Source organism: Kogia breviceps, chromosome 17 (assembly GCF_026419965.1).
Source record: "Kogia breviceps isolate mKogBre1 chromosome 17, mKogBre1 haplotype 1, whole genome shotgun sequence".
Lineage (NCBI taxonomy): Eukaryota > Metazoa > Chordata > Mammalia > Artiodactyla > Physeteridae > Kogia > Kogia breviceps.
This window is the reverse complement of record NC_081326.1, coordinates 69965364-69981662: the sequence shown is the minus strand read 5'-3', so window position 1 is coordinate 69981662 and position 16299 is coordinate 69965364. Positions and strand designations below refer to the sequence as shown.

Genomic DNA, 16299 nt, shown 5'->3' with positions numbered 1-16299 from the left:
TGATTTCAACTGGTGATATTAGCGTTTGTGGCCCACGATGCCACATTGCAATTAGAGAAAACAAAGTAAAAACAAAGATTCATTTCCCCCCTATCCAAGCACACGACCCCTGAATTTAATCCATGGATCCCTGGTCCAAGGACCCGAGGTTAAGGAGCCCTGCTTTAGATGCAGGAGGAGAAGCATGTAGGCTCATCCTTATCCTACATTCACAATAAGGGCCTTTTCTGTGACCGATCCTGTGTGAGAGTCAGGAACAAAGGAAAGGCAGGCCTAGAAGAGGCAGCAAGGAATCACCATGGCAGTGGGTGCATGTGTGGTACAGAGACCCCCTGGACCTGCCACGATCAGCTCCTTGGAGCTCAGGCTTCCATGGAGAGAAACGAACCGGTGCAGGTGTTTGCATGTATCAGATGCTATTTAGAGATGGTTTGCCCAGAGGCTGTTTTGCCAGGTGGGGATCTATTTCTGTGTTCCTAGCTGCTTATTTTGGTTTCAATCCCCAGACCCTTGGGTGTCAGCAGCAGCTGGGAGACCAAGTGTGCACCCAGATCAACCACGTGCAGGCTCTACAGGGGCAACAGAGGCCCATCTGCCACCTTCTGCTTCCCAGACACAACCTCACTATCGGTCACCGGATGGGTCCCTAGATATAGCCTAAGTCCATCCTGGGCTTCTCAGGCTGCACGGAAACCCTTCAACTGTGTTCCACGTGGAATCCAAGGGCAGAGGGGAAGCTTGGCCTTATGGGTTTGGAGATGGGATTAGGGAGGGGGCCTAGCGAGCAGATGAGCCTCCTTCTTTCTAAGAACAGATTTCCCTGCATCTCTAAAGCATAAAACGATGGGATCCTTGACCTTCTGGTTCTTGGACCTGGAACCAAACGGGTCTGTGTGTCTTTCAAGGGTAAGAATTGAATGGGACCAATGATTCAAGTGTCCACTCGCTGTCCAATCAACTATGAGTGTAAGAGCTTCTCGAGATAACTGCCACCATCGTGATAAGAAAAATATATGTGATTTCAACTGGTGATGTTAGGGTTTGTGGCCCACCTTTAGGTCAGAGGAGATGCTACGCTGCGATCAGAGGTTAGTTCACGCTACTCCCATCCCCTCCCTCACATACACACACGGCAGGATTCGGAGTAATCGATGAATTGCATGTGCTTTGCCATTAAACCCACTGACAGCCAAACTCACTGTTGCAGGAAAGGCCTTTCCTCATTCCTGCTCCGAGAAATTTCCTGAACACCCCGCCCTCCCCAGGAAGCACTGACCATATGACCTCGTGACAAGGGCACCCTGCAGAGAATGCGTTACTAGTAATAGTAATATGTAGCGTTTATTATAGTTTCTTTTCCTTTTTTATCTTTATCTGTGAGGATGAGTTACCCTTGCTCCACAGATAAGAAAGCCAAGGCTCACAGAGATGAAATGGCTTGTGCAGCCATTTCTAAAACGGATTATGTCCCTCTTTGTCTGGAAAACAGTTGGCTGAGAATATGACTAATGCAGCCACCTATTGACGTCGCAGGACTGTAGAACATTGGTCAGCTCCTGGGACTCATAAACTGGAGGACCTGGCGGCTTTCACTGCCCATGGGGACGTGCGTACCCCCATTAAGCAGTCCCACCCAGGCGGAGACCAGCCTTTATCGTATCTTCCATCTGGTTCTTAATTCTGCTGTGTCTCCTCCTTTGCTGGCAGGCTGACATTTTTCTCATTGCCATCCATAAGCCAGGCTTGAGCAGCTTCCTCTTCCTGTTTATGGGATGGACTAAGAAACCTACTTTCGCTAGTGGTGTGTGAAAAACAAGATTTAGCATGGAGATCTGCAAACATTCTTTACAGCATATAATATACGAAACCATACATGGGTTTGATGCCAGCTTTTTCATCTCTTTAGAAATCATTTTTGCTCAGTCCTACATTGGAAAGAACCCAGGTTCAGCTGGAACTGGGACCTCTGAATATATAGGATGCTTCTGCATTTTCATTTCATCGGTGGATGGAGGGTGAGAGAGAACAGTGACTTCTCTTGTTACATGCCTTTCTCTTTTTTTTTTTTTTTTTTTTTTTTTTGTGCGGTACGCGGGCCTCTCACTGTTGCGGCCTCTCCCGTTGCAGAGCACAGGCTCCGGACGCGCAGGCTCAGCGGCCACGGCTCAAGGGCCCAGCCGCTCCGCGGCGTGTGCGATCTTCCCGGACCGGGGCACGAACCCGCGTCCCCTGCATCGGCAGGCAGACTCTCAACCACTGCGCCACCAGGGAAGCCCCTGCTATATGCTTTTTAACCTTCATAATAAAATGCTCTGGCCATTTTCCCTGAATCCCATTTTCCCAAAACTTCAACCACCTGATATCATCTGAAATATTTCCCAGAGTGTACACATTCATCTTCATTGGAGGCATCCATTGGACTCCACGATCTGAATTCCAATTTTGAAAAAGGTATGTTTCAGGATAGAAGTGCACTTGGAAATGATTCATGGGGCCATTATTTTTGTACTGGAATGGTTCTCCCCTAGACTTTATTATGACAGCATAAGGTGCTTTGGGGGTATTTGGATGAGGGGGATCTGGCAGGAAGGTGTCAAGTGCATCACTCACTTCATTTACTCAGCCTCAGCCACCTGCATAGCTGTTCAAAGAGCTGAGCCCATGCTATGCACCGCACTGGGCTTGGGAGACACAGAAAAGTATGGCGCCCTTCCTGCCTTCATGAAGCTGGGGGCTTAATCAAATTACAGCATGCAATGAAAACATCAAAATAAAAAGTTAAGGGATCGAGAAGCATAGGATTGAAATATTAAAGCATTCAACTGAATATCGGTGACACTTTTTCTTTACCTTTGCGACAGGACTAAATAGGTAAAATATACAGACACAAACACTGACTTCAATTATTACCATCGCCTTGCGGGTTATTCCCAGTTCATAAGGAAACCGACTCAGCTAAATGATAGATGCGTTTGTTAAGTGCTTACCATGTACCAAGCGCTATTCTAAAGCCTTTCATGCATTTTGCATTTTGGTTATCACATCATCACCCACACAAGGAAGGTACTGTCATATTTTGCATTTCACAGCTGAGGAAGCTGAAGCACAGATCGGTTAAGTGAGGAATTCCAGTAAAGAATAAAAGATATAAAGATCCACCGGACTCCCAAAGTCAGAACTGATCCCATTGCGTCATGCAGCCTTCCTTATACTTAATTTCACTCCCCTTGGTTCCCAAGGCAGCCGGCAGTAGGTCTCTAACCACACATCCCTCCATCCATCCAACCCCTGCTACCCAGTCCCTGACATGTACAAGGCTCAGAGGATGCAGTCATGATCTCTGACCTCCAGGTACCCACAGGGCAGTTGGGGATATAAAATGGCATTGAATAAATGAGTAAGTGAATGAATGAATGAATGCCAAATGTTCATTTTATATTTACATGAGATGTCTTCCGGCCTGGACACATTTTACCCCTGGTGTTTTCTACATGCCAGAATTCATATTTCTCAGTGCATTTCCAAACTTTCAGCTATTTTTATTGTCATGTATAGAATATCTGGGACCTAATTTCCACCATCTGCACATTTATTGAATGTGTTCAATGTTCCGTCATTGCCTCATAATAACTGAATATACAAGAACATTCACCCAATCCAGTAAGTCACTTTGCTGACGATTTATTGCTTTAAGGCGAAAAGCTATAAACAGGGAATCTGAGCAATGAAAACCCTTCACATTAAATAAACACGTTCCATGCTACACAAATCATGAGAAAAATGAGGACTGTTGTAAAACATGACAGATTGCCCAAGTGCTATTTTTCCTCTACTGGGAAATTCCAAGACATTCCTTCATATGTATTTTTTAGTCACCAAAATGGCAGTAGGAATACTTAAATAGTAACTCATAGTCTGAAAACAGATACACACACACACACACACACATATACACGTACATACAACACATATGTATACGTGCAGAAATACACAGCTGGCCATTCTGACCATTCCAGCTGTGCAGGGTTTAATCATTGCAGTTACTTTGGATCAAGATAAGTCTTTAAAAACCAGTGACCTAATTCAATATAATAGTCACAGGCTACATTACCTCCCCACGATCTCCAGGTATACACAGTACTTACAATGTCAGTGCGAGTCTAGACAATCATATCCCTTGAATGTACCTTCTTTGATCACTCTCTGAATCACTTTCAAAGTTAAAATTGCAGCTATTGTCAGTAAAGCACGTCTCGTGCCTTTTGATTCGGGTGTCAGACTAACCTTGGTTTGCAATCCTGGTCTGTAATTCATTAGCTGGTAAGACATCGAGCAAATATAACTTAACCTCTAATAGCCTCAGCTATCTTATTTCTAAAATGGGTAAATGGGGCTTCCCTGGTGGCGCAGTGGTTGAGAGTCTACCTGCCGATGCAGGGGACGAGGGTTCGTGCCCCGGTCCGGGAAGATCCCACATGCCGCAGAGCGGCTGGGCCCGTGAGCCGTGGCCGCTGAGCCTGCGCGTCCGGAGCCTGTGCTCCGCAACGGGAGAGGCCACAACAGTGAGAGGCCCGCGTACCGCAAAAAATTAAAAAAAATAAAAAATAAAATAAAATGGGTAAATGATAATAATGCCATATCTCATAGGTTTGCTCTGAGGATTAAATAAGACACTGCAGTAAAGCACCCAGTATAAGGCCTGGTAAGTGCTCGACAGATGCTAATGGTAAGGTCTAGCAAGCACCAGTGCTTTACTAAATTCAGGCCTCCTCTTTCCCCTACACACCTACACACACAAGAGATGTTCACTCCAAGCCCCTCCATGAATTTCTTCACCAAAAGTTGACAAATCTTTAGCATACGTTTCCCTTCCCCCAGAACACAGGGTCACAAGGGGCTAGAGCGGCAAGCTTCCTGCTCTATTTGAGCCCCCCGCCAACGTGACGCCCAGACAGGGCTCATTCAGGCTCTCGCCGGAGGCCTCCCCAAGAGCAAGGCAGCGTGGAATAAGCTGGGATTTGGGTTGCTACTTCGGGGGGCAGATTTCCCAGCCTCTGTGAGTCCCAGACTTTCCATTTATAAAACGGGCAAGAGATGCTTACTCAAAATCGCTGTGATGATTAGAACTATAATTCAAAACTTAAGAGTGCTTGGTACCAAGCAAGCACTCTAAATAAAGGGACAGCTTGTCATTACGATTATTATTCTTGACTTTTATTGACTCAGGGCACACCAGGGCTGGGCCCATAGCTCCTTCCCCATGACTTCAGAACATGGGGCTGAGACGTTCCCTCCGGGGCCTGCATAGGACAGATCCATTTCTCAAACCGGGGCATTCTGGCCACGCCATCCCACCCATTCCGAGGATACAACCCCCAACCAGGCTTCCTATGATCTCAGAAACCATGTTCACTTTCCCAAACTGGGAAGCAAATTCAGTTAGAACCTATAGCTCTCAGGCGCCCGCTGAATTTCAAACGGGGTCAGCGTTCATCTAGTCCTTATAGGTTTGTAGGCGGCAGGTGATTTCACTCTATGAAAATCCAACGCGTTCCATGTAGACTTAGAGAAGAGACTATTCATAGGGTAAATTCTCTTCACACAGGAATTCTTCTTTTGTTTTGTTTTGTTTTTCCAATAAAAATGTACACCTCTTTCAATAGTAAATGTCTTTCTATGGCGTTTAAGATTTGGCTGATAAAAATCAGATTGTCATGTACCTTTGGAAGAAAGAGATCTTCTGAATACAAGTAGGAACATGTACACAACTTCCTCTATTCATCACCTACGCAAGGAGCACCACTGTACGCCCTGCATCGGGCATTCAGGAGGTCACTGTGAGGACGGCACATTCTCAATCCTTTTTCCCTGTCTAGGAATTGCTCTGCTTTGCACCCAGAATTCCCTCATGAATGACCGCACCATCACTCAGTCTGCAGCAGTGGGTAACAAAATCATCTTCAGACACATATGAGAGCTGGCTCAGATTTGAAGGAGGGAACGATCTGTAGGGGATTCATAGGTTTTGGTTTAGCCCAGATTTTGTTTGATGCTTAGGCACGTAAATAATCTGAAAGTCAGACACTCTCTTCTCTTGTGAAAAGAGCCAGAGACACAACAATAAGAACCAAAAATGATGCAAGAATCGCCTGTCCTGACATGTTTTCCTGCTCTGACGCATTTGGAAGCTCTGAACGTAGAGGGAAAAGTTGGGTTATAGAGTCAATTCAACTTGGATTTGCATTCCGACCCCTCCACTGACCAGCTGTGGGTGGCTTCAGTCACCCTCCCTTACCTTTCTGAGCTTCTGTTTCACATTTGTAAGAACAGAAATAATAACGGGCACTTTTCAACATGACCTTGAAGTTTCCATGAGCTAGTGTTAACGCTTACGTAGAGCACTGAGAACAATGTCTGACACATAGAAGGTACTACATAAAAGAATTATAGCAGTAAATATTTATATCTTACTAATAAAATAAATAATAGCCTCATTTCCATTAATAGCAACTTTCTCTTCCTTTTGTTGAATAGCTTCAAGCCCTTTCAGCTTTCCATCCCTGTCAAACGTACTTCTGTTTTGAAACAACTGGTTAACCTCTGTCTTTGCACCAGAACTGGGTTTTATGGGTCAGCAGACCCACAGTAGGTGAAATGGGTCACTGAGGCAGAAAGAGACATGTCCTGGGCCCAGGGACCCTTGCCACCCTAGGCTGATGCAGACTGGACCCACTTCTTGGTCTGGGAAACCACTTCTTGGTTTGACCCACACTCAACCTGGACCCAAGGCTCCCTAAGAGCACAGGAATGTCACAGGGCACCATTCTCGGGGGTCAGAGACATCACCCCAGGGGACCCCACCAACTCCCATGAGCCCCCATGCAGGGAGAGGACCCAGATGTGAGAAGCCTGGCCGATTGCCCAGCACCCTGCCCTGTCCACGAGCAGCAGATTCAGTGCCGGGGTCAATCGCTCCTTCTGCCAATTGGCTGACCTTGCTCTGACCCTGGAGTAATGACCGGGGACTTCTCCCAGGCACAAGAAGGAAGTTTATCATCTTGCATTTCTGACTGCGATGAACCCAACTGTACACCCTGCACAGTGCAGGGGTGAAGAGAAACCTGACCTCAACAATGCCCGGAATAATGGATACAATTGTTCATTAAAAAAAACCAAACCCAAACAGCAATTCACCTCACTTGGCAAACGTTGGGTGACCTTGGGAGGCACAAATCTTTGGAATGAGAGATACTTTGGTGTGCGGTGGTCAAAACTGTCGATCAGAGTAGTTCTAAATCCCTTCTATCCTTCTGAATGGACCCAGAGAGTCTTAGGATTTGGTATTTAAAGAAGGAATTAGTGACATTGAATGCCTAGCTGATTCTGTTCCTTGAGACTTGGGCAAGATCCAGTAAGACTTCCAGTGACTTGGACAGGCCGGATCAGGCTTGGGTATTGACCAGAACAGCTGGAGACAGCACTTTCCTTGGAGTGTACGTGGAATTGTCAAGGAGAGGACCCACTGTCTGGGCCTGGGCAGCACCACAATGGCTGCTTTGGGTGGTGGGAGACAGGAAAGGGGGCCACGGGTCCGGATCAGGGTAAGGTGGACAAAAGAAGGCTCCGTGTGGGCCTCAGAAGGCTGCCTGCTTTCCAAGCATGGGGCCAGGCCTCGAGCTCGTGTTTTGTGCCTGCCTAATTGGCAGTCTCTGAGAAATCAGGGTAGGAATCCAAGTCGGCAAAAATATCGTTGGGGTTCCGACAGCTCAGGTTGCAGAAGCAGGCATTAATCCACAGGGCCTGGCGGGAGAAGCCAGGCCCGTCGGGACACTGGAAGGAGATGTCAATGGTTTTGGACTTGTAGGGGACGCAGCACCTGTCGTCCGTGCAGACCCCACAGTACTTGGGCCTGTACGAACGTGTGCTGGTGCAGCCGGCCAGCGTAAAGTTCACGGGCGCTTCTGGCTGGTACACGGCCAGACACTTCTTCCCTTCCTGCAGGAAAGGAGGTTTTCAGTTGAGATGCTCAGAGGATCGACAGCCACTTGCCTCCCTCCAAGCCCTCAGTTCTTCCCTTTTCACTCTCCACGCGCTCCGCCTTGCTTTCAGATTTGCAGCATCTTCCAGCTGGGAAGGACCACCCCCAATGCAGCAAGACCCAGTCACATTACGCAGGAGGAAACAAGAGCACAGGAGGGGACGGCCTTGCTGTGGTGGTACCTCTCAACCTGCAATCCCCTTTCTCTCCTGTGTTCCTGCCCTGCCAATGCCCAGCCCCTGGTCAGTTTCACTAACACGGGATGCCTTTGCGGCTGCTATAGCCCATCAAGTACCCCTCGCTGGTTAGGGGCAGAGCCATCATGGCTTCCCTGATTGGGGGATGCGTTTTACCCTAAACTCCTCCTCCTCTGCCTCTGACAGACTCTCACACACACGCTTTCCATGCAATTGATTCCTTCACAATCCATGCAACTGGGTTGGCATTATCTAAAGGGAGCTCCGTCTCTCCACAGGGCTGTGGGCCACTCGAGAGCGGGGCTCTTCCTGTGTCCCTGCAGCCTAATTCTGTGCCTGGTCCATAGTAGGCGCTTTACTAAACTCACTGAATGAATGGTTGTCGGGGTCTACTATGTACCGGCACCATGCCAGAAACGGGGGTCGAGCAGATCCAGGCGACGTGGGGTGGGTCTGAGGCTTGTATGATTGATCTGAGAGCTCCCTTAGGCACATAATTATGGAAATGAACTTCGGTGGAAAGCATGAGCCAACAGCAAGGGACGTGCACTCGTCTGGTGGTAAACCCACCTCTACCTCGCATGCGCGGTACGTTCAGCCAGCTTAGGACTCTGCAACTCTTTGTCCCGTTGCTGGTAAATTTCCCTTCCACGCTTTCAGTTAAGAGATGTTTGCTGAGTACCAAGCACCAAGAAAACAAAGGCTAGCAGGGCAGGGGAAGTTCATCAGTGAGGGAAGAGAGACGAGGGGAGGAGCTGTGGGAAGCTAGGCTGTCTTGTCCGCTGGACAGCCCTCTCCTCAGCCTCCCCAAGAAACCACCGGTGCTCCCCAAATGGAACCAGTGCTGAGTTTTTCTTTCTCTTTATTTTTCACGTGACAGCAAGGCAGGTGACCGGCCCTAAGGCGTTAGCAGGAGGCCCTGCTTACGCAGGTCAGATCCGCGTCTAACCCCAAGGACCGGGTCTCAGTCTACTGTGGCCACTACACCCTTGATCCTCTATTTGAATTATCTTTGACTCTCAGAGCTGGAAGGGATGTGCGAGGTCAATTCTGGTGTTTTACCAATGAGGGGACTGGGGCTCAGAGATGCAAGACTGGCCATGGTCACACACTGTCAGCAGCAGATGGGCACTTGACTCCAGCAGTTCGGAGTCCCGGGGTCCCCTACCGCCCCGTGTGGCTGTCACGTGAGTGGGGGCCGGCCCAGGAGCAGTCGGTGAGGGGTCCTTGGAATCACCACAGGAGAGTACTTCTGAGGGACCCTGGGATCTCTCCAGTCACCTTGATTGTAATAACATTGGAAGTCACCACGTCCACTGAGTGAAATCCACAACCCACCAACCCTGACACACGTTATCCCAAGAAACTGCTACAACGTGGGCTTAATTATTATACAAACGGCCCCCCACAAGCAAGCTCAGGAGCCTGCGCTCAAAGCCAGGCTTGTCTGTCACACCCGAGACACCTGCCCCACCCTGGGAGGCAGACCCACCTTGACGTGTGGCCAGAGGTCCATGTCACACGGCCGCAGGTTGCAGAGGCGACTCTCCTGCTGAGGCCAGCACCGGGCATTGACGTTGGAGATGCGCGTGGAGACGCCCAGGCCGCAGCTGGCGGAGCAGGGGCTCCAGGGGCTGCTGTAGGCTATGCAGTTCCTGTGCCAGGGCTCTATCTCATCCACGGCCGCTGTGGATGGGAACCAGATGCCCTGTGAGTTTCCAGTCTCTGTCAGCCGCCAATTCCTGTTGCCACCGCCCTAAGGGCTGGGGTCCCTGAACCTCAGGCAGGACAGAGGTCAAGAGGGCTAGTTGGCTTCTAACCAGCACAGTTTCCCAGGGAGAGGAGGACTGTTCTGAGCTCCTTATGCCTCTCCGGAGGGAGGACCATCTTTAGAGACAGGTGGACCTAAGTTCAACCAGTCCAACCTGGCACACACAGGCATGGCAGCCGGAGAGAGGAACGGGCAGAGACACTAAGTGTGCAGGGGGGACGGATGAATGAATGCAGGAATAAATGAGTAAGAGAAGAGGACGGCCAAGACAGAAGAAAGAAAAAAGAGGCCTCTGAGAACAGAAGAGAGGGGGGGCCGGCCTCGGATGAGCTGGGGCTGAGGGCAGGATGCAGGACGGAGAGGGCCGGGGAGGGATTTGCTTAGAAGGATGAAAGGGCTTTGGCTTCTGGGTCAGCCACTTGGCAGGGGCTCTGCTTGTGCTGGGTCAGAACGGGGTCACTGGGCCACACACAGTGACATGACGGACAGACAGCTGCTGCCCTGCACCCTCACCCCGTGACCCTCCTGTGCTCTGCCCTGGGAGGCCTGCTGGGGACAGAACTTCCCCCGGCCACCTCCTCCGTGGGCAGGGGATTGCTGCTTCAGGGGGCTGCTCAGCCCTAGGTGGGGCACCCCAAGCCCCATCCAGCGAGGCTGTGCATCTCTGAACTGTAGGGGTGGCAGTACCACCCTCCTTCCTGGTCCAGTCAGACCCCTGGGGGCGGGTAGCCTGGGGACAGGTCTCTATTCTGGCCTCTACGCCCTGCCCTCCCCTGCCCTCCCCTCCCCACCCCTCCCCTCCCCTCCCCAGTGTGTTCTCTGAAATCCTCCCTCACTTGGCTTCTGAAACCCTCTTTCTCCTGTATCCTTCCTGCCTCTTGGGTTCGTCTTCCTCAGCTTCATTCTCTTTCGCACCTTACGTGGTGGTGTCGCAGGGCCACATCGGTGGTCCTCCATCGAGGCAATTTTGCCCCTAGGTCACAACGAGCAATGTCTGGAGGTATTTTTGGTTGTCACTACTTGGCTGGAAGGTGCTACTGGCATCTAGTAGGTGGGGGCCAGGTGTAAACCTCCTCCTACAAAGCACAGGACTGTCCCCTCTATGAAGAATGATCCTGTCCAAAATGCTGTCAGAACTGAGGTCGAGAAACCTGCTCTACGCAACCTCTTGAACAGTCTCATGCACTTATAATTTAAAAAAAAACCACCAGTGCCCTCAGAACGCCCAAACTCCATTGCCATTTCTTTACTCCCTCATGTCCACTTGCCCGGTGGACATTTTCCTTCTAGAAGTGTCCTCATCCGCTGTCTTCCACGTCATCAGACGCTCCTGGTCTTTCCATTACATGCTTGGCTCTCCTTCTCTCTCTCCCCCTCGGTCTCCTCTTCTGTCCTCCCTCAAACATCAGCCCCCCCAGACCTCTGCCCCGGGCCCCCCCAACACATTACCCCTAGGCCACCAGCAGCTCTAGGCCGGAGACTTCCAGGGCTCTCTCTCTGCCCCATCTCCCTCCTCCAGTGCCTCCCCCGCAGGATGCTCCTCTGGGTGACCTCATGGGCAGGGCACCCAGCCTCAGCCTCAACCTGTCTCCAGCAAGGGGGCTCTCCTCCCCAGAAGTGCTCCCTGCATTCTGTCCTAAGTAATGACGAGCCCCGGGAGTCTCTGTCACTCCTCTCTCTCCTTACCCCCAACCGTCGTATGGACGCCAAGCCCTGCAGTCTTACTTGTTCGGTTCCTCTTGCATCTGTCCCTTCCTTGATACCTCTGCTCCCACCTGCCCCAATTCAGGTCTCCTCAGCCCATATACCCATCCATATGACGAACATTGATTGGGTACCAGCTAAGTGCCTGGCATTGGCTAGGCTCATAAACGCTGTGGGTGAAGCAAACAGGTCTGTCCCTGTCCTCTGTTTCCGGAGCTTCCTCTGGCCTGGCTTACCTGGCTGAAGTCTCACTTGTCCACCCATCCCCCAAAGTGAGCTGGAAGCCATCCACTCCCTCTCTGCCCTTCTACCTGCTGCTCAAGCCTCTCCTCCCGGGTACCCACACACCCAGTCTTTCCTCCGCCTCCACCCCTCCCCTCCTAAACTCCTTAGTAGGAGAATAAGGAGCCGCACGGGTCTGCTTCCTTCTTTACAGAGCACTTCCTCGTTTTACGCACGGAGGATCCCATAAGACAGGTGGACAGGTGGTATTTCCATTTTACCAGCGGAGAAATATGGTCCCGGAGGAGATGTGACTTTCCCAAGGTCACACCGCTCCTGAGTGGTGGACTGGGGGCCGGGGGCTCCTGTCAATCACGGGTGGGCGGTCAGAGCTCTGGGAGGGTCCGCTCCCCCACCCCCACCCCAGGGCCCGCCCAGCGCCCCGCGCCCAGTGCGCAGCACCCACCGAAGGCGCCCGTGTGGCGCGGCGCCGTCTTGCGTGGCCTCCTGGCGTCGTCGTCGCACACCCACTGCTCGCAGCAGCGCCCGGGCACCCTCACCCGCCGGGCGTGGCGGCACCAGACGCGCGGGGGGCGCACGCGGAGGCAGAGCGGCGTGCAGCCCACCGCGCCGCCCACGCACGTGCAGTTGTACTTGCAGTTGGGCTGGAAGGACTGGCCGTTGTTGTAGCGCACGCCGTCCAGCACGCAGCCCACGCCGACCACCTCTGTGGACACAGGCGCCGAGGGTCAGGCAGGTGGGCTCCGGCGGCCCCGGCAGGGCAGCCCCGCCCCCGCTGGACCACGCCCCCCACGTTCCCGTCGTAGGGGAGGGGCGAAGGCAGAGCAGTTGTGAAGCCACTGGGCTCAGCCGGCGCGCGGGGGTGGGCAGCTCGGTGGCACCCGAGCGGAGGTAGCGCGGGTTCATGTAACCCGCGGAGAAATACGCAGTGCCAGTCTGGAGCGGGGTGAGAGGCCGGGACGGGGAGCCGGGTGGCCAGCCCCTGCTCCTGTCCCACCAAGTGGCACAAAACCTGGTCCTGACAATTTTCCGCCTCCGGGGTCACGGTTCTGAGCCCAGCAGACGTGATGTAAAGCCAATTCGAACACTTTGAAACAAAGACTCAGTTCATTCAATGCAAATTTATAGAGGAGTCCAGGTGCTGGGGATTTAGTAGAGAAGCAAGGAGACAAAAAACCATGCCCCCCGAAGAGATTACATTGTAGTGGTTTACAGAGGACAGACAATGGACCATCTAGAATGTTGCTGGGGGCAGTAAAGCAGTTGATGGGGGGGGATGGTTTACAGATTTAAACAAGGTGGGCAAGCAAAGCCTCAGGGAGGTGAGGATGCTTCAGCAGAGATGGGAAGGAGGTGAGCTGCCCAGGTCTTGGGGGAGAAGCCTTCCAGGCAGGGAGGGGCTGTAGGCGGGAAGGCCTGAGGTGGGAGCAGCCTGGGATGTGGGAGAGGGCAGGGAAGGGTGAGAGACAGTCAGGAGGCAGGAGAAGAAGTGAGAGGGGGCTTCCCTGGAGGCTCAGCGGAGAATACAAAGCTCTTAGAGCTTAGAACTGAGGCTGGCACACAGTAGGTGCTCAATGAGTAACTGTTGAATCAATGATAGGAATTATGTTTCACAAAAACACTCGTGGTGCTGAGTTGAGAACAGACTGATGGGTATGGGTGGTGTCAGGAGGCCACACTAGGAATCCAGGTAAGAGGTGGTGGTGCTTGGACCAGGGAGGGCCAGCCAGGAGGAGAAGGGCTCAGCTTCTGGGTATATTTGGAAGGACTCGCTGACAGACAGGATTCGAGGATGAGAGGAGAAGCATCGAGAAGGACTCCTAGTTCTATGTCCTGAGCCCTGGAAGGAGAGGGGTGCCCTGTCCTCAGAGGAGCAAGGTTGGGGTGGGTGGACTCAAGTTCCTCACTAGACACGAGGTACCTGGTTGACATCAGAGTGGCCTCGTGGAGCTTGTTCTGCAAGCCTGGAGCTCCAGGAGAGATCTGGGGCTGCTGGGCCCCCACCAGCACTGCTACCCTTGATGTCGGGTCCCACCCTGAGGACAGTGTCTGGAAGTGCAAGCGGAGAGCCCAGGGCAGCGGCAAGGGCCTTCACCCGAGGAGGGCTGGTCTGCCAAGAGTTCCAGCTTATCTCCTGGATTCACCTGAAGGTGAATCATCACCACCCCTGTATCTAACAGGAGTGACTCGGCTCTTGGTTGCCTGACCTGCTCTGTGTTAGGCTTCCTTGCATTGCTGATTTCATCCCATAAGGAAACGATACCACATCGTCGCCTGCATTTTCACCTACAGCAAACCTGAGCCTCAGCGATGTTGAATCACGCACCTGAGGTCACAGAGCTCGGCTCAGCGGGGCAGTGAGGGCAGCCTGTGGGAAAGTTGGGGTGACTGCTGGTTTCCTTGGGAGGTGATTGTGCTGGAGAAGGTATAGAAAGGAAAGGCACTAACACTTAACTGCCCCTCTGATCTGGAGCCAGGCACCATCTGGTATCTCATGCGGTCCTCGCAGTGACTGCCCTAGGAGAGCTTTGTTTTCTTCCTTTGGCAGAGACGGGAACTGGGGGTGTGGGGTTCGTGCTCGAGGTCACCCAACAGGTGACTGATGGAGCTGCTCCCAAAGCCTGGGGGCTCTGACTCCACCATCCATTGCCTTCCACCAGACACCAGTAAAGGAGGGGAAATCGGAAAACCAAACAAAGCAGAGGAAGCGCTGGGTGAAGCACTCATCTTTGCGCGCTGAGTCACCCCTGGCGGCTTTTTGCTCCAGGGAGTGTGTGCGTGTGCGTGTGCACGTGTGTATTGGTGGAGGGGGAGGAAGGAGTGCTGAAGCCCGTCTCTGCCCCTGTGTGGGGGAACCTTTGGTGGATAGGGCAGTGCCGGGTGCTGGGAGCCCTTAGCACCGTGGTTCTCAACACCAGCTGCACGATGGCACCACCCGGGCAGCTCTTTAAAACTGTGATGCCCACACCATGCTCCAGTAATATGAGGGTGGACCTGGGTTTCAGTATTTTTATTGTTTTGCCCTTGGTAGCTCCCAGGGGAATACAGTTTGCAGCCAGGATCGGGAACCTTTGCCTCTAGAAGTTGTTCACAGTCTCCTGGGAGGTTTAGGGGATAGGGACAAGGGATGGATGGTATGGGTGATGGCTGTGGATTGTCTCATCAGCGGACTCTGGCACCCCTCCCTTATTTGATTTCTTTCTGACTAATTGAAGGGCCAGCTCCTGGCTAGATGGGGAAGCTGGCTGAGTTTCCTTCACCATTCAGACTTGCAAGTCCAGGCATGAACTGGTGCGCTTTCATTTCATTGACGGGCTTCAAGGAACTCAAGTCACCTTGCTGTGCCATCTGGACCTTTATTTCCCTTGCCCCACCCCTGGCGGACGGTCACCTGCCTGGGAGCAGGGACAGCGGGCCATGCCTTGTAACCCCATTGCTGTGCTATCACTAACCTGTGTTCACCGTGTGAATGAATCAGTGGACGCATGGATGGATGTCAGGTGGGGTGAGACCTACTCTGTATTGGGCTTCTACCGTGTATCAGGCACTCGACATCCTATCCATCCAGAGAGGTAGGCATTATTCATTCATTGCATTTTTCCTTGATGAGGAAACTGACACTGAAAAGGGTTAAGCAGCTTTCCTAAAACCATTGTACTAGTTAGTTACGGCACTGGGGTTCGAACTTAGGTTGTCTAACTCCAAACACCATGCATGGGTTTTCTACTCCCTCACTCTTCAGATGGGAGAGTCTGAGCTTGGAACCAGCCCTGCCCCCCAAACTCTGAGGATGGCCGTGGACAAGGCTAAGGGAACGTCTACAGAGGAAAGTTGAAGCACATGAGACAGTCACCAAGAGCAGCCGACCACATTTTAGGCTTCAGCCTCAACCACCACGCGAAGCTAGTTCCATCAAGCTCCTGAAGGGACGTGCCCAGGTCACGTAGCCGGTAAGTGGCAGAGCCAGGAAGCAAAACCCAAGTCTGTCTGCCTGTAAATTTCATGCTCCTTCCAGCAAACCACACTGCCCTCAATCCTGACCCAGCTGCGCTGAATGCAGCGTCATGTTTGTTTGTCCGCCAAAATAGCCAAACAGTTTAATTTAGAGGTCACTCTCTGCCCACAGATGTATTTAGTTTGGCCCATGGAGTGCTTTTTAAAAAAGTTTTTAATGTGTTGCCAACATTTACAAATCATACACAAGTCTGGATTTCTTTCTGGATTCACTTGAAAACTGAGCAGACTGGATCAGACCAAACTCATTTTTCTGTCTGGCCTCAGTGGCCGAAGCTGTGATCCTCTCTTTGAGTTATTTGTGCTGGTGTTGTAACTGCTAAGTTTTATTT

At 51.8% G+C, this 16299-nt stretch overlaps 1 protein-coding gene across 1 annotated transcript in view; it reads right to left on the bottom strand.

Annotated features, from left to right (window-relative positions):
* Positions 1 to 5195: 5195 nt before the first annotated feature.
* CCN4 (cellular communication network factor 4) overlaps positions 5196 to 16299 on the bottom strand; it is a 28687-nt gene continuing 17583 nt past the window's right edge. Inside the window, exons 3-5 of the mRNA XM_059043071.2 lie at positions 12399 to 12659; positions 9728 to 9921; positions 5196 to 7995 (exon numbers count right to left, since the gene is read on the bottom strand). Of these exons, the coding sequence (XP_058899054.1) occupies positions 7696 to 7995; positions 9728 to 9921; positions 12399 to 12659 (755 nt within the window). The 3' untranslated portion in view covers positions 5196 to 7695. The remainder of the gene's footprint in view (positions 7996 to 9727; positions 9922 to 12398; positions 12660 to 16299) is intronic.